This window comes from Salvelinus fontinalis, chromosome 26 (genome assembly GCF_029448725.1).
Source record: "Salvelinus fontinalis isolate EN_2023a chromosome 26, ASM2944872v1, whole genome shotgun sequence".
Taxonomy (NCBI): Eukaryota; Metazoa; Chordata; class Actinopteri; order Salmoniformes; family Salmonidae; genus Salvelinus; species Salvelinus fontinalis.
In genome coordinates, this window is record NC_074690.1 from 34,883,737 (window position 1) to 34,905,920 (window position 22,184).

Consider the following 22,184-nt stretch of genomic DNA (forward strand, 5'->3'; position numbering starts at 1 on the left):
GTCTAATGCTTTAATATTTAATAATTTCTGCCCTCCGAATTCATATTCGTTATATAAATAGGCCCTTTTAATTTTATCTGGCTTGCCGTTCCAAATAAAATTGAATATTTTTTGTTCATATAATTTAAAAAACAGGTCACTAGGTGTAGGCAAAACCATAAGCAAATAGGTAAACTGTGATATGACTAAAGAGTTAATTAGGGTGATTTTTCCACAAATAGACAGGTATTTTCCTTTCCATGGTAGCAAGATCTTATCTATTTTTGCTAACTTTCTATAAAAATTTATTGGAGTGAGATCATTTCTTTCTTTTGGGATTTTTATACCGAGTATGTCCACATCTCCGTCAGACCATTTAATTGGTAAACTACATGGCAATATAAAATGTGTATTTTTTAGTGATCCAATACGTAATATGGTACATTTATCATAATTTGGTTTTAATCCAGAGAGGATAGCAAAGGTATCTAGATCCTCTATGAGGCCCTGGAGAGACTCTAGTTGTGGTTTTAAAAGAAAACATGAATCATCAGCGTACAATGACACCTTAGTTTTTAAGCCATGGATTTCTAATCCTTTAATATTAATGTTTGATCTAATTTTAACAGCTAACATTTCGATGGCAATAATAAATAGATATGCCGATAGTGGACAACCTTGTTTTACTCCTCTAGATAGTTTAAAACTTTCTGAGATGTAGCCATTATTTACTATTTTACACCTAGGGTTACTATACATAATTTTAACCCATTTTATAAGAGATTCACCAAAATTGAAATATTCTAGGCATTTATATATAAACTCCAGTCGTACTTTATCAAAAGCCTTTTCAAAATCAGCTATGAAAACCAGGCCTGGTGTCCCCGATATCTCATAGTGTTCTATTGTTTCCAGTACTTGCCTTATATTATCTCCAATGTATCGTCCATGTAAAAAACCTGTCTGATTAGGATGAATAATATCTGACAATTTTTTTTTATTCTATGCTATTCTTATTCTTATTCTAAAATTCCCTGTCTTAGGTCAGTTATGGTCACCACTTTATTTTAAGAATGTGAAATGTCCGAATAATAGTACAGAATTATTTAATTCAGCTTTTATTTCTTTCATCACATTCCCAGTTGTTCAAACGTTTACATACACTCAATTAGTATTTGGTAGCATTGCCATTAAATTGTTTAACTTTGGTCAAACGTTTCAGGTAGCCTTCCACAAGCTTCCCACAATAAGTTGGGTGAATTTTGGCCCATTCCTCCTGACAGCTGGTGTAACTGAGTCAGGTTTGTAGGCCTCCTTGCTCGCACACACTTTTTCAGTTCTGCCCACAAATTTTCTATAGGATTGAGGTCAGCGCTTTGTGATGGCCACTCCAATAACTTGACTTTGTTATCCTTAAGCCATTTTGCCACAACTTTGGAAGTATGCTCGATTTAGAAGACCCATTTGGGACCAATCTTTAACTTTCTGACTGATGTCATGAGATGTTGCTTCAATATATTCACATCATTTTCCTACCTCGTGATGCCATCTATTTTGTGAAGTGCACCAGCACTCCTGCAGCAAAGCACCCCCACAACATGATTCTGCCACCCTCGTGCTTCACGGTTGGGATGGTGGTCTTCGGCTTGCAAGCCTCCCCCCTTTTTCCTCCAAACCTAACGATGGTCATTATGGCCAAACAGTTGTATTTTTGTTTCATCAGCCCAGAGGACATTTCTCCAAAAAGTATGATCTTTGTCCCCATGTGCAATTGCAAACCCTAGTCTGGCTTTTTTTAGCGGTTTTGCAGCAGTGGATTCTTCCTTGCTGAGCGGCCTTTCAGGTTATGTCAATATAGGTCTCATTTTACTGTGGATATAGATCCTTTGCTGTTGTTCTGGGATTGATACGCACTTTTCTCACCAAAGTACATTCATCTCCAGGAGACAGAACGCATCTCCTTCCTGAGCGGTATGACTGCTGCGTGGTCCCATGGTGTTTATACTAAGTTGTGGCAAATTGCTTAAGTACAACAAAGTCAAGGTATTGTGAAAAACTGAGTTTAAATGTATTCGGCTAAGGTGTATGTAAACTTCCGACTTCAACAGAACTTTGTAAGGCAGAAAACGAACTCTGCTTCTATATTTATCTGGTGTAAAGGGTAATGTGCCCTAACCATATAAGACCATGACAATAAATAGGAAACCACAAAGATTAGGAATGAAATGTACATTTGGAGGGAAGGTTTGAACCGTATATGCCTGGCCGCATATAGCCTGGCCGCTCAGACTAGAAGTAACATAGTAAACGTAAATGTGTTACTCTAAAAATGAAAGGGAAAGATGTGGGAGTATAATGCAAACATCTTGCAACCCAAAGGTTGCGTGTTCCAATCACATCACAGACAACTTTCGCATTTTAGCTAATTAGTAACTTTGTAACTACAAAAAAAGGGGTTTTCGGCTGTCCCCATAGGAGAACCCTTTTTCTGTTCCAGGTAGAACCCATTTGGGTTCCATGTGGTAAGGGTTATACTTGGAAACCAAAAGGGTTCTACCTGGAACCAAAACATTTTTTTCCAAAAGGGTTCTCCTAATAAATACATATCATACTAAAATGGAGGAACACAAATGTACGTTTACCATGTTAAGTCAACCCTTGAAACAACGTGGAAATATTGGGATGGATAGGAATGAAACCTACTGTACATGAACTATTTAGACAGATAAGGTTGAAACACAAAGTGTTGGAACTGTGACATCTTTAGACATAGCCTGGTGCTCCAGTCTGTTTGTGCTTTAGTCAACTCCTCTGTGTGTTTGTTTATTTTCATGCCAAACACGAGGCATGACAATGATAGAAGCATTGGCTACAGCACATAGAGTATAGGACAAGGCTACTTTTACAGAGCGTAAAGACACAAATACTGGTTCTGTGACAAACTAACTAACAAACAAATGATTTTAATCCTTCAATTCCCCCTGAGAACATGGGCTGGAAAACGAACTGCTGTCTGCTAAATGACTTAAATGTAAATGATGTAAATGATGGAATGGAACTTGTAAAGATGGGGTATTTCAAATCAAAATCAAATTTGATTTGTCACATGCTATGTAAACAACACGTTTAGACTAACAGTGAAATGGTTACTTACGGGCCCTTCATAACAATGCAGAGAGAGAGAAAAAATAATACAAATAATAAATATACAGTATATATATATATATATATATATATATATATATATATTTCTAAAGTGTAACTAGACATATTTTCACAAAAGTTTCTTGAGTGTAGAAATGTGGATATACAGTGGTGGGAGAGGAAACTGTAGGGTCAAAGTGCAATTTAGTTCTTGAATCAAATAATTATATGCGAGTGTAAATAACCGTCTAATGTTCTGTCAATACCTTTGTTAGGCATTCTACTGAAATCTTATTTTAACGGTCCTGATACATACAGTATTGTCCCTCACCTACAGTATATTCTCCAGTTTCTATACATTTAAGACTATATACAATATAACACATTTCAAATATCAAACGTCCCTTACATTTTTGAACAGTCTGTACAAGCATCAAATTATATTTAGAATACATTTCCATGACCCTTAATGCTATTTTAGCTCACAACTAGAATGGATTTTTATCATCATTGTAAACATTGTAACTTCTATGCAAATGCATACATACTGTATATACAAAAAGAGCAGCATAACACTTGACCATATAAAACAACAGTTGTGTGCTATTTAGTTCTGGTGTTCCTTCATACCGTCTCTTCACGAGTCTCCTATGGAATTCTTCCTTGGAATTTTCCTGTGAAATTTGAGAATTCCTTGGAAATCCTCATTTAAATAACATTTTATTTCGAAAATGTAACTGTTTGCTGCACCCTGAGTTTTGGAGGGTGCCTCCCTTTGAAACGTTAATAAAAGTAGTTTGCTACAATTACAGTGCCTTCAGGAAGTATTCATACCTTTTGACCTTTTCCACACTTTGTTGTGTTACAACCTGAATTTAAACCGGATTAAATGTAGATTTTTCTGTCACTGGCGTACACACAATACCCCATAACATCAAAGTGGATTAATGTTTTTAGAAATGTTTACAAATTACTGGTAGATGGGTAAAAAAAAGAGCACACATTGAATATCCCTTTGAGCATGGTGAAGTTATTAATTACACTTTATATCGTGTATCAATGCACCCAGTCACTACAAAGATACAGGCGTCCTTCCTAACTCAGTTGCCGGATAGGAAGAAAAATGCTCAGGGATTTCACCTTGAGGCCAATGGTGACTTTAAAACAGTTACAGAGATTAATGGCTGTGATAGGAGAAAACTGTGGATGGATCAACAACATTGTAGTTACTACGCAATACTAACCTAATTGACAGAGTGAAAAGAAGGAAGCTTTTACAAAACATGCTTTCCTGTTTGCAACAAGGCACTAAAGTAATACTGCAAAAAAAGCAATAAACTTTCTGTCCTAAAAACAAAGTGTTGTGTTGGATTTGCCCCAAACATATCACTGAGTACCACTCTCCATATTTTCAAGCATACTGGTAGCTGCATCATGTTATGGGTATGCTTGTAATTGTTAAGGACTGGGGAGTTTTTCAGGATATAAAATAAATGGAATAGAGCTAAGCACAAGCAAAGTCTGAGAGGTAAACCTGGTTCAGTCTGCTTTTCACCAGACACAGAGATTAATTCACCTTTCAGCAGGACAATAACCTAAAACACAAGGCCAAATCTGAACTGGAATTGCTTACCAAGAAGACAATGAATGTTCCTGGGTGGCCGAGTTAGTTTTGACTTAAATCTACTTGAAAATCTATGGCAAGTATTGAAAATGGTTGTGTTGCAACGATCAACAATACATTTGACAGAGTTTGAATCATTTTTAAAAGAATAATTGGCAAATATTGTACAATCCAGGTGTGCAAAGCCCTTAAGGGAAAGTTCCAGAAAGACTCACAGCTGTAATCGCTGTAAATTACGTATTTCTGAATTTCATTTTCAATAAATAAGCAAAAATGTCTAAAAACTTGTTTTCAATTTGTCATTATGGGCTATATTGTGTAGATGGGTAAGATTTTGTATTTATTTAATCCATTTTAAATTCAGGCTGTAACACAACAAAATGTGGAATAAGTCAAGGGGTATGAATACTTTCGGATGGCACTGTACAGTATATAAAAGCTTATTTTTTTTAAATCCTCTTAACGCTGTCTCTCCCACTCCATTGATATGTTTCGGTTACTTTTGTGGCATTATATATTGTGAAACAGAATATTATCATTGAAGAATTGAATCATCAGAACATCATGGAAACAACAACCTTCCATAGTCATTACACTACTGAATATCAGGATTGTATCTTTTAAATAGCAAAAATAAAAACTGTACAAAACGTTGATACTCATGGAGAAAAGTCTTCCATTGGCCTTCCTCCATATAAATCAACACTAGAAGCCAGCACAAATCTGAAACTACAGTACAGACTAGCTCAAACTGATGCACTAGAATGGTGAGTTTGGACTAGTACCTGAGTTTTATTCCCTTTTACATCAAAGTGGGTTAGGTTTTCTGAATTGACATCCATATTTCAAACCAATCGATATGTAGTGAGATCTCCCTAACCATGCAGGCAGTCAACTGCAGCCAGGCATTTCCTTATATCACTAGGAGTTCCTAATGTAACAAATGTAAGCTAGTGAGCTGTATGCTAACTTATCCATCCGGTACACTAACATAAGCTAACATGCTCCTGCCAGAATGAGGACCTACATATACTGTTAGACACCTTCAACCACAGGACCTGTCGACCATCACTGCTGTAGGTTTCAGACAGAGACATTAGCCTACTGTCCATCCACAGACCATTCATGATCCACACGTTTTATAATAGCTTTAGAATGTGAAAAAGCTACATCTGCAAGTTGGTTTTCATCAATTATAAAGTACCTGCTGCAACTCATTGAAGTCAGTGAAATAAAACAAAACAAATATGAATTTTTGTCCGTTTGGCAGGTGGAAATAGTCTCCGAAAGAGCGGTGGTGTTTGCTACAGGACAATAGAGAAGGTGATTGTCTGTGTTGGTGGCTCACCTCAAACACTAAGGTACCCTTTTAGCCTTAAGCCTTTGTCCTCCAGTCCTTATCCACCCACTAAAATCCTGGCTCGATTCACAGGAGGAAAACTGGCAGTGTCGACGAAAGGCAGCCATCCTACTGTATAACATCCTGAGAATAATGACTGGTGCTATGTTCCATGACTCATTCCTACAGAGATCGCCCTCACAACGGAGGGGCTATTGACATGACTGTCTTTCACTAGAGGTCACATGAACGTCACATAACGGTCTCCCGCTCCTCCTCCACCACAGGCGAGGGTTTCTCCTCCTCAACAGAATGCGGTGGCGTGTTATCGGATAGCTGCTCCTCCTCGGGAATGTGTAACTCCTGTCCCGAGGAGGGGATAGAGTGCTCGGAGACGGAACCGTTCTTCACATACCCCGGGAGGTTCCGGTGCCCGTTGACGGTGACTGGGGCCCCAAGGCGCGTGGTGAGATGGAGGGCCAGGGGTCCCCGGGCAGTGACGTTGGTTACACTGGTGTGAGACACCATAGGTCCATAACTATACGTGTTACTGCCACTACGGGCTTTACGTTTAAAGTCCAGCGCTAGTGTCCTCCTGCTCCAGGTTTTCTTAATTTCTGCCTGGACCTAAAGGAAGATGAAAAGAAATAAGATTGTCACTAAGTACATCTAAATCGACAGTGGCATATATTCAGGCACGTGCACAGATATGTGTCTACCTGTGGCCAAGCATCTTCCCCTTTGCCCTCCCACCCTGCCCTTTTTTGTGGTGGTCTAACGTTTTTTAATACAGTTTAATTCGTTGTTGTTCTGTACCCACTGCTCCCAAGTCGTCAAGACGTCGTAAAGTTCGGCACCCCCCACCCATTGGTCTGGCCTGTACGGAGCTCACGTGCGCCTGGTATCCAAACATGCATAGCTCGTGATGCAGGTCACCGGTTGAGTGTGTGTGTAGCAAGCTACCTAGTTTAAATATAAACAGTACAGCATACCATTTGATTAACCCTTGATAACACTTGATTTACATCATCATCAATACCTGTCAGGTTGGCAGCAGCCCTTCATAATGTATTTCCTTATACAATCATAGCCACAGGAAGGGTGCTGGAGGTGTTGCAGCACCCCCAATAAATTGAAATAAATTTGCCAGTTATAGAATTACTGCTGTCTGTTCAGAAATGTATGAAATCATTCAGAATAGCCTACTACACCATGAGTAGGCCTATAATTTAGCCACAGAGGATAAATAGCTTCTTTTAAAAAATTGCCTAGTTGTGGATTGTGTGTAGCCCAATAACAAAGCAGTCGGGAACACACGGCAAATCTGTCAGTGAACAGCATGCAGTCAAAACAGGCCTTTCACAATATTTCAAATACAAATCCTTGGAAAACACAGGTTTGAAAGCAAATGGCTCAACTTCCAAATGGGCCTATTGAGTGAACATTGTTAACAAGAGACGTCATTGGGTGAGTCAGTGAAACTGGAAAGCTTTTTTAAGACTCTAATTTCCTCCTCATATTGTACCATATGCGTGTCTCCACACACCTAGGCCTCTCAGTCACTGTCAAAGTAGCTTGCCATTTTGAAAATTTGTCCAGTATTAAACATAATTCTGATAAAGTCTCCAGTCATGTAAAATGATGTAGAATTGCAGAAAATGCGTTTATAAAAAGGCACAAACTGTTTTCTGACCCTAGGCTACTAAAAATGTTCCCCATATGTGCAACTTCTGTGTGCACCTCTACTCTAGGCTACTTCTCTATGCCACTACGCAAATGCGATGATATGCATGCAATGCTTTATTATAGCCGCAATGTAATTTTTTATGCGTTCCGGTACCTCAGAGCTCCCTAGGTGACCCCCCTCTCGCTCACTTTTTGTTCCTCCCAAATTAACAAATGAAGCACGGAACACAGGTAGTCTAGACTCTAGTTAACCACCATATACTAAAATAACAATGAACATTAGGCTATATTATGAAGTTATTATTTAAGAGCATTGAAGATATAAATATTATTTTTTTAGCAGATTTACATCAATAATCAGCTGATCGCCCTCTATTCCCAATGTCAATCATGCCTTCAAGAGGCACTGTAACTAACTTGCTTACAATGTGGGATGAGTAAGTGTGTTGCATAAATAAATATAGACCTTTTTTCATTTTGAGAACCTGCCCCCTGAAAGGTCTGTGCACATCCCTGCATACAATAATTGAGTCTGAGTTTTTTTGTGTGCATACTGTGTGCATGCTGTGACTGCAATTAATCATGAGCATAATATTATATATCAGGATTACATAGTGTCTTAAATAATATACTATAATCTATTAGGATTTCCTTACAGACATTTTCACAGATAAATCTTAATAAAATTGTTCAACGTTGTCCTTACCTCCCCATTGCAGAAACAATATATAATTGCCACAAAGAATCCCTGAAAAGAAGATAAACCATTATTACAAGTTTGCGTATGACTCAAAGTACACAGGTTGACCTGAGCATCTATCCAGAGCACTTTAGAAGAATGTCATGCAATCTAAAGTGACTATTCAAGTCATTGACACCAGCTGCTTACTCTGAAAACACTGAGCTGTGCAGCTCTCTCTAATTTTCCTCATAAAAGTTTAATCACAACTCAATACTTAATTATGTGTAGCACACCACTACAGCATATGCAGTGCCCCATAGTGGACTTTGGCCGATTGATATATCCCCTTTTTACAGTACTGTAGCAGCTCATCATTTCAGGTCCATTGCTGGCTGCCTGTGACTAAACCCACATGCAGTAAAACATTATTGGGTTGTTCGTTCATTCATCCATGCTGTACAAGACCAGTCAGTACCTGGAATGAATTGAAGAGCATCTCGTAGTGCATCTGTATCTGCCAGGGGACTCCAGTTACCTCAGTATAAGGCATGGCCATGAACACTATGTAGTGAACGCCAAACAGTGGCATCAGGACCAAAGTAGACTTCAACAGTTTCCTGTGGAGGGAATGAATAATAGCAGCGATTCATTTTACATTTACTGTGTGTGTGACAGTTGTCATGGGGAGATAAAATGTTATATTATAATAGACATTCATTGTATTATTCATTTTCTTACATACTGTATTAGTGACATGACTGCCCCACTTGGCACACTACGACATTTCCAAGTGGATATTTGGGGAATATTTTGTTGAGACGTTGATCAATGAGATGTCAACCTTTATTCACCCACTCAAAAAGACATCCAGCAGTTTGTTGAATTATCATGTTATCACTATGTTTTCAACCATCTAAATGCATAACCAAATTCCAATGGAAAAACTATGTAAGATTTTTGGTTTAGTTGTCATCTAAATATTTAATCACTGAGCTTTCAACCATTTAAAAGCACAACACAGTTCAGATATGTTGTATTTATACAACTTAATTAATCAATGTGCTTCCTCTAATAGCACAACCAAATGACCTGGATTGCAGCTGAGATAACATTAAAAGTACAGTGCAAGTGATCAATGCTGTTCGAGATTCTGCCCAGATTATTATCGCTGTGAATATCTCCACAGACCTGCAACCGTTGCATGCTATCTTTAACATACACACTTTCTATGATTACATAAGAAGACTTATATAATTACAGTAACCTCAACATGTGGCCATGGATGTGTTACTCATTTTAAAATTTAATAAATAGTGTTACATCAGTTTCTAAGATAACTTTAAACAGTATTACAAAAGTAGTATTGAACTGTGTTTGGTTGACAACTCAACCAAATAGCAACATTTCAAGGAGATGCATCTAAATGATTGGCTAGTTTCATCTGAGCCACTGGATTAATTGTGTTCTTTAACTTTTATTTTTGGTTTAGTTGGTGACGTGAATCCAACATATCATTTTTTTAGTTGTTGACATGTTAATAGGCTATTGATATCTCTATGGGGTCAATTTCACGCCATATGTTTTGAATTCAAAATAAAATAAATTGTGAACATGAAAAATAAATATATATTTAAATATATTTTACATATTTTCGAGGACGGGTGAAATAATAGATGTTGAAATCAAAAACCAAACAATTCAAAGCAAAATGTACAGAATTGTAAATAAAAGACATCAAAAGCAAAACCCCAAAACTTGTAAGCAAATCATTTTAAAGCGAGAGCAAAAAACTTTGGGACAAATTATTAAAAAATATTTGAAAAACGAATGCAAAAATCATTTTCAGTTAAACTGTCCCAGCAACCAATCCTATTGAATAGATTTTGCCTACGCTTTCAATTGTTTGGTTTTTGATTTCAACATCCATTATTTCACCCGTCCTCAAAAATATAATGTTAACATTCTCATCTTTATTTTCATGTTCACGATTTATTTTATTTTTAATTCAATACATATGGTGTGAAATTGACCCCATACATCTCTATCAACCAAAAATCTAAGGTAAAGTATATGACGAAATCAAATTAAACTTGATTTAAAGTGCATTTAAAGTTTGATTTTATATTATTTAGTCCAATTCATTCATTTTTATATTTGGTTGAGATGGAGACGTAAATCTGACATATTTTACATTTATAGACAAACTGGAATTAAAGCCAGACTAAGTAAGTGGCACAGATGGAACTATCAAAGCAGAGGACACAGTACATTTCCTTCAAATGTTTATATTTGGTTGCGTTGACAACCAAAGATAATTCAATATCCAGTTTGTCTTCAAATTAATAATTGATATGTTGGATTCACTTCTCCATCTCAACCAAAGATCAAAGTTAAAGAATAGGACTAAATCAAATCAAAGAACTTAAAATGCACTTTAAATAAAGTTTGATTTGATTTACTGTAGTCCTATTCTTTATCTTTGACTTTTGGTTGAGATGGAGATGTGAATCCAACATATTCATTATAAACTTGTATATTACATTTGAAATCAACCAAAGCTTGAAACCTGTCACGACCTCCGCCGAAGTCGGCCCTTCTCCTTGTTCGGGTGGTGTTCGGCGGTCGACGTCACCGGCTTTCTAGTCACCACCGATCCATTTTTCTGTTTTGTTTTGTCTGCATAATTACACACCTGGTTTCAATTCCCCTATTATGTTCCCTATTTAACCCTCTGGCTTTCATTTCTGTTTTGTCCGTGATTGTTTGTTACGTTAGTGGTTGTTGTTATTTCTTATTATTCCCTTTGTGGAATTTTGCTGTGATTTTTGAGTAAACGTTTTGTGTTTCGCTCAACACCTGTGTCCTGCATTTGACTCTGCTACTTCGCCGCACACAACCCTGACAAAACCCAAGGGGCTCTATTTTAACAAACCTAACGCAATGATGAATCTTAGCGCTGGCAGTAGCGCTCTAGCTTCAGGAGTGTGTCAGAAATATTTTAGCTAATTTCACAACAGGAATTATGGGTGCAGTAGCTGGCGGTGGCGCGAAAGAGCTGGGATTTGATGAATAAACAAGTTGTGGCTGTGTCGGGGATTAACACCTCACTAGCCAATCAGAACGTGGTCCATGGCTTGATATGCGGATGCTTGTGTACTTGCGTATTTATGGTCTTTTATGTATTGTGTCGTCATTAACTCCAATTAGAATATTAGTCTGCTATAGCCTAGTTTGTTAAATAGCCTGCCTCATATTTGCTAAATATGTTGAACATGTTTGCAGTCCACATTTTTCTATTTGCATTGCTTCAATATGGGAATACATTGTTAAACATAGACTATAGCATTCACACTGATATAGGGGCTAGGCCTACTGTAAATTGCAGTCTGGACATGCCAAACGTAGTTAATAAGCAAAATTAAATTCACTAAGCTATTGATAAGGCCTAAAAATACAGTGTATAATTATAATCAAATCCTAATAATAATGAAACAACAACCTGTCTTAAATAGGCTATGTCTAAATACAGTTACAGGCACCATAATTGCTTATATTGGGCCTATACAACAAACAAGGCAACTTAGAATATGGATGGTTTTACGCACATGCAAACTTTTCACAGGAGCTGGACAAAGATCCAATATAAAGAGAAAGTGGGAATGTCCACTCACCAGTATACTGCTCCCAAAAGTAACGTTATATAAATACCATGGAACCATCTTACAAATCATATTTGCATTTCTCCAGAAATAGACAATTGCATTGCCTTTGAGTTCTTAACATAAACACATGGACCGTTAATCTTTCTAATTAGTTTGGTCTTTAATCAAATTAAACAAACAACAATTAATCCGTTTTTTAAACAACAACAATATTTCTAAATAGGATCGGGTCAGAAGCATGATATAATAAATCACATCTCTCGTTCCATGAGCATAAGGCAATGTGTGCACACGTAGGCCTAAGGGCTCTTCGGCAGGCGTAATTGATGTCCTAGATAGTTCATTAAATAGTATACAGTAACCCTACAATAGGCCTAGTTATAACAAACATGTAGCCAATCAAGTTTTTATTGGTTTCAACATGCAAATATTCATCTACACACATTGCATTCACATTTTGAAAATGCACTGCATGTTCGAGCCATAGACAATTGGACATTGCCCAAACGTTGGAATAAGATTAGCCTCCCATCGCCGTTCATATGGCCCGTTAGTGACTTTGCCACGTCAAAGGTAAACAAACAAACTGGAAAATAGTCTAGGATACAAGCGGATTCAGCACCAAGGACAGCGATCAGAATTCCTGCAAGTTGACAGTTGAAAACAGACGAAAGTGCAAGATGCTTTTTTAAAACAAAATGATAAACGAAAAACAATAAGCAGTCTATTGCAATAACGTCATCTTCCTAAACAGACTTCCTACAGTCACTGACACCTTTCATTCAATGGGCATCGAACATAGGCCTAATGAGTCCAAACTTTTCACAGAAGCTGCATGGACAAAAATGATGTCCAATATAAATAATAAAATGGGAATGTCAGTTGACTGTTCTGATGTTTATGATATTTTAATAAAACATTGGCTATAGGCTACTGATTAAGACGTGCGCCTCCACTGGCAAAATCGATGCCATAACCAATCGCATTACCGACAAGTTTTTAGTGAGTCTTAAATATCACTAGTAGCGCTGCTTGAAATTGGCAAATTTTTAAGGACACACATCTCAAATATTTCCACCCCTCTCACCTCAGCGCAAGCAAGCTGATATAAGACAGGTAAATTACCAACCCTGGCACCAGGTTTGTAAATAGCAGAGTTCTGGCTTTTATAAGTTGAAATTGCCAAAGTGTGCGTTTGACACTAGTGTCGCCTTAACACCAGCCCTAGGACTATATTTATGCTCTATTTTTAGTTGAACCCTGGGTTAAATTGAAATAGTTTCATTAATGTGCTCTATTAAACATGCCCGTTGGAATGACTTTGATAGCAACAATGAACCTATTTAGTTATTAAATGATCTCTCAATAATCATTTCCATCTTTAAGTTTGTTAAAATCCTGGATGGGAGACCAAAGGGATAGCTGTAGATAGATCAACTCTCCAGTAAAAATCTGAAGTTGTTTCAAATGTATAAATTCAACATACGGTTTGTCTAGCTTGAAAAATGGTAACCATGATGACATAATCCTGTGGTTGAAATGTCACCTTCAAAACAACATTGACGACTTTTTGCAAACCCAATGTATTTTCGTCGTAAATTTCATGTCACAATACGTTGACAAATTACGCTGAAACAACGTTGATTTAACCAGTTTGTGCCCAGCGATTGGTGGCATGTTTTGGTGTGATAAAGATTAAATACTTCTATCAGCATGCTGGAGATAACACAGAATACATCTGTAGGCTACCTTACAGTACATTTGTATTTGTATTTATTAAAGATCCCCATTAGATGCTGCCAAGGCAGCAGCTACTCTTCATATAGTCCAGCAACATCAAGGCAGTTATATACAATTTAAAATATTACATGACATTACACTTCATAACACTTTTCACAACACATTAAGTGTGTTCCCTCAGGCAGTGACTCTATCACATATCTACAATACAAAATCCATGTGTACGTGTGTGTAGAGTGTGTGTCTTATCATGTGTATTTGTGTGTGCCTGTGTGTCTCTTCACAGTTCCTGCTGTTCCATAAAGTGTATTTTTATCCGTTTTTTTAAATCTGATTCTACTGCTTGCATTAGTTACCTGATGTGGAATAGAGTTCCATGTAGCCATGGCTCTATGTAGTACTGTGCACCTCCCATAGTCTGTTCTTGACTTGGGGATTGTGAAGAGACCTTTGGTGGCATGTCTTGTGGGGTATGCATGGGTGTCCGAGCTGTGTGCTCGTAGTTTAAACAGACATCTTGGTCCATTCATCATGTCAAAACTTCTTACAAAAACAAGTAGTGATGAAGTAAATCTCTCCTCCAATTTGAGTCATGAGAGATTTACATGTATATTATTAAATGTTAGCTCTCCGTGTACATTTAAGGGCCAGCAGTGCTGCCCTGTTCTGAGCCAATTGTAATTTTCCTAAGTACCTCTTCGTGGCACCTTACCACACGACTGAACAGTAGTCCAGGTTTGACAAAACTAGGGCCTATAGGACCTGCCTTGTTGATAGTGTTGTTTAAAAGGCAGAGCAGCACTTTATTATGGACAGACTTCTCCCCATTTTAGCTACTGTTGTATCAACATATTTTGACAGTTTACAATCCAGGGTCATGCCAGTTTAGTCACCTCGACTTGCTCAATTTCCACATTATTTATTACAAGATTTAGTTGAGGCTTAGGGTTAGTGAATGATTTCTCCCAAATACAGTGCTTTAACTATAAGTATAAGTAAATATTTAGGACTAACTTATTCCTTGCCACCCATTCTGAAACTAACTGCAGCTCTTTGTTAAGCGTTGCAGCCATTTCAGTCACTGTAGTAGCTGATGTGTATAGTGTTGAGTCATCCGTATACATAGACACACTGGCTTTACTCAAATCCAGTGGCATGTCATTAGTAAAGATTGAAAAAAATAAGGGGCCTAGACAGCTGCCCTGGGGAATTCCTGATTCTACCTGCATTATGTTGGATAGGCTTCCATTAAATAACACCCTCTGTGTTCTGTTAGATAGGTAACTCTTTATCCACAATATAGCAGGGGGTGTAAAGCCCCATAAGCAGACTATGAATGATAATGTCAAAAGCCGCACTGAAGTCTAACAAAACAGCTCCCACAATCTTTTTATCATAAATTTCTCACAGCCATCAGTCATTTGTGTAAGTGCCGTGCTAGATGTTGACTGTGCTTCCCTATAAGCATGCTGAAAGTGTGTTGTCAATTTGTTTACAGTAAATAGCATTCTATCTGGTCAACAACATTTTTCCCAAAAGTTTACTAAGGGTTGGTAACAGGCTGACTGCTCGGCTATTTGAGCCAGTAAAGGGAGCTTTACTATTCTTGGGTAGCGGAATTCATTTTGTATTTCACTCCAGGCCTAAGGGAAAACACTTTCTCGTAGGCTTAGATTGAAGATATGGCAAACAGGAGTGGCAATATCGTCCACTATTATCCTCAGTAATTTTCCATTAATTCTCAGACCCCGGTGGCTTGTCATTGTTGATAGACAACAATACTTTTTTCACCTCCACACTCATTTTTACAGAATTCAAAATTACAATTCTTGTCTTTCATAATTTGATCAGTTATACTTGGATGTTTAGTGTCAGCGTTTGATGTTGGCATGCCATGCGAATCCTGCCAATGAAAAACGAATTAATTAACAATAATCAATATCAGTGTGTTTCGTGATGAATGAGCCATCTGATTCAATTAATGATTCGTTTGCCTTTTTGCCCAACATGTCATTTAAGGTGCTCCAAAGATTTTTACTATCATTCTTGATATAATTTATCTTTGTTTCAGTGTAGTTTCTTCTTTTTATTCAGTTTAGTCACATGATTTCTCAATTTGAAGTATGTTTGCCAAATGGTTGTGCAGCCAGACTTATTTGCCATTCCTTTTGCCTCATCCTTCTCAACCATACAATTTTTCAATTCCTCATCATGCTTATTAGTAACTAGAATACAACTATTTCATAAATGTGTTAAGTGCAGCTTCTGGGTTGCTCCTCATTACAGACCAACAAGTATTATTTATATCAACAACATAGGAATCACTACAAAACATCTTGTATAACCTCTTATACACTATATTAGGCCCAGCCTTTGGAACTAGATATGGCTACTATATTGTGATCCCTACAGCCGATGGATTTGGATACAGCTCTAAAGCAAATTTCTGTAGCATTAGTAAAGATGTGATCAATACATGTTGACGATTTAATTCCTGTGCTGTTTGTAACTACCCTGGTAGGTTGACTGATAAGAAGCTTTTTCTTGAGTGGGCAGCTTGATGAAAGGCAGTCAATATTTAAAATCACCCAGATAATATACCTCTATGTTGATATCACATACATTATCAAGCATTTCACACATGTTATCCAGATACTGACTGTTAGCACTTGGTGGTCTATAGCAGCTTCCCACAAGAATAGGCTTTAGGTGAGGCATATGAACCTGTAGCCATATTACTTCAACAGGATTAAACAGGAGATTGTCTCTTAGCTTTACAGGAATGTGGTTCTGAATATAAACAGCAACACATCCACCATTGGCATTTCTGTATTTTCTGTAGATGTTATAACCATGTATTGCTACCACTGTATCAAAGGTATTATCTAAGTGAGTTTCAGAGATTGTCAGAATATGAATGTCATCTGTTTCTATCAAATTATTGATTTCATTAACCTTGTTCTTAAGCTACATATATTAACATAGGCTATTTGTATCACTTTTCTGGGATGCTTGATTGTTTTCATTGCTTTACTGGGAAGCGTAGCAGAAGTAGACATGCTCATGTTATTTATGTTAGTGGAAGGTGAGCTGCACAGTGGACTTCCTACTAGGGCACACCGCCTCAGTGCTAACAGTATAACTCTGGTTCATAGGCACATGATTGCTGTTTACAATAGCTGTAGGATCAGCAGGCATTCAAGGCAGTTAAAGGGATATACAATGCATTCTGGAAAGTATTCAGACCCCTTGCCTTTTTCCACATTTTGTTACGTTAAAGCCTTATTCTAAAATGGATGAAAAAAAAAACATTCATCAATCTACACACAATACCCCATAATGGAAAACCTGTTTTTTAGAATTATTTTCAAATGTATGAAAAAAAAATCACATTTAAGTAAGTATTCAGACCCTTTACTCAGTACTTTGCTGAAGCACCTTTGGCAGCGTTTACAGCCTTGAGTCTTCTTAGGTATGACACTACAAGCTAGACACGCCTGTATTTGGGGAGTTTCTCCCACTATTCTCTGCAGATCCTCTCAAGCTCTATCAGGTTGGATGGGGAGCGTCGCTGCACAGCTATTTTCAGATCTCTTCAGAGATGTTCGGTCGGGTTCAAGTCTGTGCTCTGGTTGGGCCACTCCAGGACATTCAGAGACTTGTTCTGAAGCAACTCCTGCGTTGTCTTGGCTGTGTCCTGAGGGTTGTTGTCATGTTGGAAGGTGAACCTTCACCCCAGTCTGAGGTCCTAAGCACTCTGGAGCAGGTTTTCATCAAGTATCTCTCTGTACTTTGCTCCATTCATCTTTCCCTCGATCCTGACTAGTCTCCCAGTCAGTGCCGCTGAAAAACATCTCCACAGCATGATGCTGCCACCATCATGCTTCACCATAAGGATGGTGCCAGGCTTTCTCCAGACGTGACGCTTGGCATTCTGGCCAAAGAGTTCAATCTAGGTTTCATCAGACCCGAGAATCTTGTTTCTCATGGTCTGTGAGTCTTTAGGTGCCTTTTGGCAAACTCCAAGCGGGCTGTCTTTTGCCTTTTACTGAGGAGTGGCTTCCGCCTGGCCACTCTAACTAAAAGGCCTGATTGGGAGAGTGCTGCAGAGATGGTTGTCCTTCAGGAACTGTCGCCCATCTCCACAGAGGAACTTTGGAGCTCTGTTAGAGTGACCCTCGGGTTCTTGGTCACCTCACTGACCAAGGCCCTTCACCCCAGATTGCTCAGTTTGGCCGGGCGGCCAGCTCTAGGAAGTCTTGGTGGTTCCAAACTTCTTCCATTTAAGAATGATGGAGGCCACAGTGTTCTTGGGGACCTTCAATGCTGCAGACATTTTTTGTTCCCTTCCCCAGATCTGTGCCTTCGACACAATCCTGTCTCGGAGCTCTACGGACAATTACTTCAACCTCATGGCTTGGTTTTTGCTCTGACAACTGTGGGACCTTATATAGACAGGTATGTGCCTTTCCAAATCATGTCAAATCAATAGAATTTACTACAGGTGGACTCCAATCAAGTTGTAGAAACATCTCAAGGATGATCAATGGAAACAGGATTCCCCTAGAGCTACATTTCGGTCTGAATTCTTATGTAAATAAGATAACTGTTTTATATTTTTAATACATTTGCAAAAACTTAGAGAAACCTGTTTTCAGGTCGTCATTATGGGTATTGTGTGTAGGTTGATGAGGGAAAAAATGATTGTATACATTACAGCCTTCTTTCAAAATGTAACAAAATGTGGAAAAAGGGGTCTGAATACTTTCCGAATGCACTGTACATTAGGTTACTTATATTGTGTCTACCAACGCCCCTGGGATAATGTACATTTGCTGAAGCATTATGACAACTCAGCGACACAATGGTAGGGATTAACTGAGCTGGGCTTGGGCATACATGTCATGATAAAGCAGTCAGGGAAGGAACAGTCAGAGTATGGCTTCTTACCTGTACTGCTGTCTTGTGTCACATCTGCCAGCATTTGTCTCTCGAAGTTTAGTGGCCAGAACTCGGATTATATTCAGGAACAGCATAAAATTCACCTTTTATAAAAGACAATGACACAATGTAGCACACCAAAGCCCAATATCTCAACTACTAACTCTCTCAGAAAGCAGATAGTGGTAATAGTGGTCAGTAATTGTGATAATTAAACATGTCAATTGAAAATGTTAAATGCCATTATGCCAATTAACATTTTCAATTGACATGTTTACTCACCACTATTGCTGTTAGAATGGGCACTTGTACAATCCACTTCAGATTGCCTGCACTTAGGTCCCAGCACCTGTAAGTGATAAACAGGGAATTTATGAAAAACGAATATAGATACGCATGATTGTGTAACTAATCGCATTCAGGAACTAATCTATTTCGGTATATCCTAGTGTAACAACAACACATGGGGAAGTTGGCAACCCTTACAGACTGGTCCTAGGCTCTAAAGTCTTGGCTGGAATTCAATCCAGCCTGCCATAGCAATGTTTTACGCATGGTCCTTGTGTACAAGCTACTGCCTGCGCGCACACAATTCTTATTCTGAAAATGGCCAGAATCTACCTTAGGGTGGAGTCAACGTGATAGGCTAGTAGTAGCATGTTTCTACAGTACTCAAAGTAATTCTGTGATTGTATATAACCATGTGTTACTACCGTGTAAATACTGCAATGTGGGTTTCGATTAAATTGAAGACGTACACTCTGCCTTTAAACATTCTATGAACCTAAGGGGATTCTTGAACACGTTCCCATGAAAGACTCTGGCAAATACACAGTACTGTGTGTTCAGAGCCAACATCAATGATGACAAATTGGGATTACAGCGCAATACTTACTCTGTGTCTGCCAAGGTGGCTCTTACACTTGCCCACACTGTCACAAACATAGCTGGGACACCTGTAAATCAACAACGAACATCAAGATAGATCTCAAAACAACTTAACAGCTGAGACCCCTGCAAAACAGATTATAATGATCTATAAATCACACAAATAATGATTAAAACACAAAATACAGCAATTTTCTTCCAATTATTATAGTGGGTTCAAGCCAAAATTAGCCTTGTAATATACTGTTAATATAGCGAGGCAATTGGGCGACACAGCATCCACATTGTATGCGCTGTGCTTACATGAACGTGACGCACAGTGTGTACAATGCAGGAGCCGTACAGCCTAGCTCTCTGAACTATTCTTGGGTTCTGTGTATAACAGTATTCACACCGTATGTGTGAAAACATGAAATAGTTAATAATTGTTGTTAAAACTTGTTTTTCAAATGTATTGTTAACAAACTATAGTTTTGGCAAGTTGGATAGGACATCTACTTTGTGCATGACACAAGAAATTTTTCAACAATTGTTTACAGACAGATTATTTCACTGTATCACAATTCCAGTGGATCAAAAGTTTACATACACTAAGTTGACTGTGCCTTTAAACAGCTTGGAAAATTCCAGAAAATTATGTCATGGCTTTAGAAGCTTCTGATAGGCTAATTGACATAATTTGAGACAATTGGAGCTGTACCTGTGGATGTATTTCAAGGACTACCTTCAAACTCAGTGCCTCTTTGCTTGACATCATGGGAAAATCAAAAACAAATCAGCCAAGACCTCAGAAAAAAAATTGTAGACCTCCACAAGTATGCTTCACAAGTATGGTTCATCCTTGGGAGCAATTTCCAAATGCCTGAAGGTACCACGTTCATCTGTACAAACAATAGTACGCAAGTATAAACACCATGGAACCACGCAGCCGTCATACCGCTCAGGAAGGAGACGCGTTCTGTCTCCTAGAGATGAACGCACTGTGGTGCGAAAAGTGCAAAACAATCCCAGAACAACAGCAAAGGACCTTGTGAAGATGCTGGAGGAAACGGGTACAAAAGTATCTATATCCACAGTAAAACGAGTCCTATATCAACATAACCTGAATGGCCGCTCAGCAAGGAAGAAGCCACTGCTCCAAAACCAACATAAAAAAGCCAGACTGCAGTTTGCACATGGGGACAAAGATTGTACTTTTTGGAGAAATGTCCTCTGGTCTGATGAAACAAAAATAGAACCTTTTGGCCATAATGACCATTGTTATGTTAGTAGGAAAAAGGGGGATGCTTGCAAGCCGAAGAACACCATCTCAACTGTGAAGCACGGGGGTGGCAGCATCATGTTGTGGGGGTGCTTTGCTGCAGGAGGAACTGGTGCACTTCACAAAATCGATGGCATCATGAGGATGGAAAATTATGTTGATATATGAAGCAACATCTCAAGATATCCGTCAGGAAGTTAAAGCTTGGTGGCAAATGGGTCTTCCAAATTGACATTGACCACAAGCATATTTCCAAAGTTGTGTCAAAATGGCTTAAGGACAACAAAGTCAAGGTATTGGAGTGGCCATCACAAAGCCCTGACCTCAATCCTATAGAAAATGTGTGGGCAGAACTGAAAAAGGTTCTGCGAGCAAGGAAGCCTACAAACCTGACTCAGTTACACCAGCTCTGTCAGGACGAATGGGCCAAATTTCCCCCAACTTATTGTGGGAAGTTTGTGGAAGGCTACCCGAAACGTTTGACCAAAGTTAAACAATTTAAAGGCAATGCTACCAAATACTAATTGTGTGTATGTAAACTTCTGACCCACTGGGAACGTGATGAAATAAATAAAAGCTGAAATAAATCATTCTCTACTATTATTCTGACATTTCACATTATTAAAATAAAGTGTTGATCCTAACTGACCTAAGACATGGAATTTTTACTAGGATTAAATGTCAAGAATTGTGAAAAACTAAGTTTAAATATATTGGCTAACGTGTATGTACACTTCCGACTTCAAATCTATTTGTTTTTAAAGGGTTTCATTTAAGCTTATTGATTTCATTAGTAGCAGTGAATCTGCAGTAAAAAATGTGTTTGCTATGACATCACATACCCCATCCAATCAAAGTGAATCCCCAGAGGTACTTCCTGTCTGAGAAGAAGGTCATGAAGATGAGGCTGTGGAGGTACAAGCCCTCTACTAGGATCCAGTAGTAGTTGGTGGCCAGGAAATACAGGAACAGGGTCACTGCTAATTTACAGCCAATCTAAAGGAAACACAACAGACAAATACATCTAATATCCTGAATTTACTAAATACAATAAGCTATTTCATGGTCACAAGCACAAGGTTCTTCTTGTAGTGACCTGAAGCCATACATTTTGAATCTTTAGAATCCACTCTTGCTTTGCACTATTATATACTGCTTGGCTTGTGTGACATACAGAAACACTAAGGGTAGTGTGTACACTGACAAATGTGTATTCACTTTGCAGGGAGTAAACCAAC

At 38.3% G+C, this 22,184-nt stretch overlaps 1 protein-coding gene across 1 annotated transcript in view; it reads right to left on the bottom strand.

Annotated features, from left to right (window-relative positions):
* Positions 1-319: 319 nt before the first annotated feature.
* pth1r (parathyroid hormone 1 receptor) overlaps positions 320-22,184 on the bottom strand; it is a gene marked incomplete at its 5' end in the record, with an annotated part of 94,403 nt that continues 72,538 nt past the window's right edge. The window contains 7 exons of the mRNA XM_055884190.1: positions 320-6,713; positions 8,479-8,520; positions 8,930-9,071; positions 18,807-18,901; positions 19,080-19,146; positions 19,693-19,753; positions 21,789-21,942. Of these exons, the coding sequence (XP_055740165.1) occupies positions 6,339-6,713; positions 8,479-8,520; positions 8,930-9,071; positions 18,807-18,901; positions 19,080-19,146; positions 19,693-19,753; positions 21,789-21,942 (936 nt within the window). The remainder of the gene's footprint in view (positions 6,714-8,478; positions 8,521-8,929; positions 9,072-18,806; positions 18,902-19,079; positions 19,147-19,692; positions 19,754-21,788; positions 21,943-22,184) is intronic.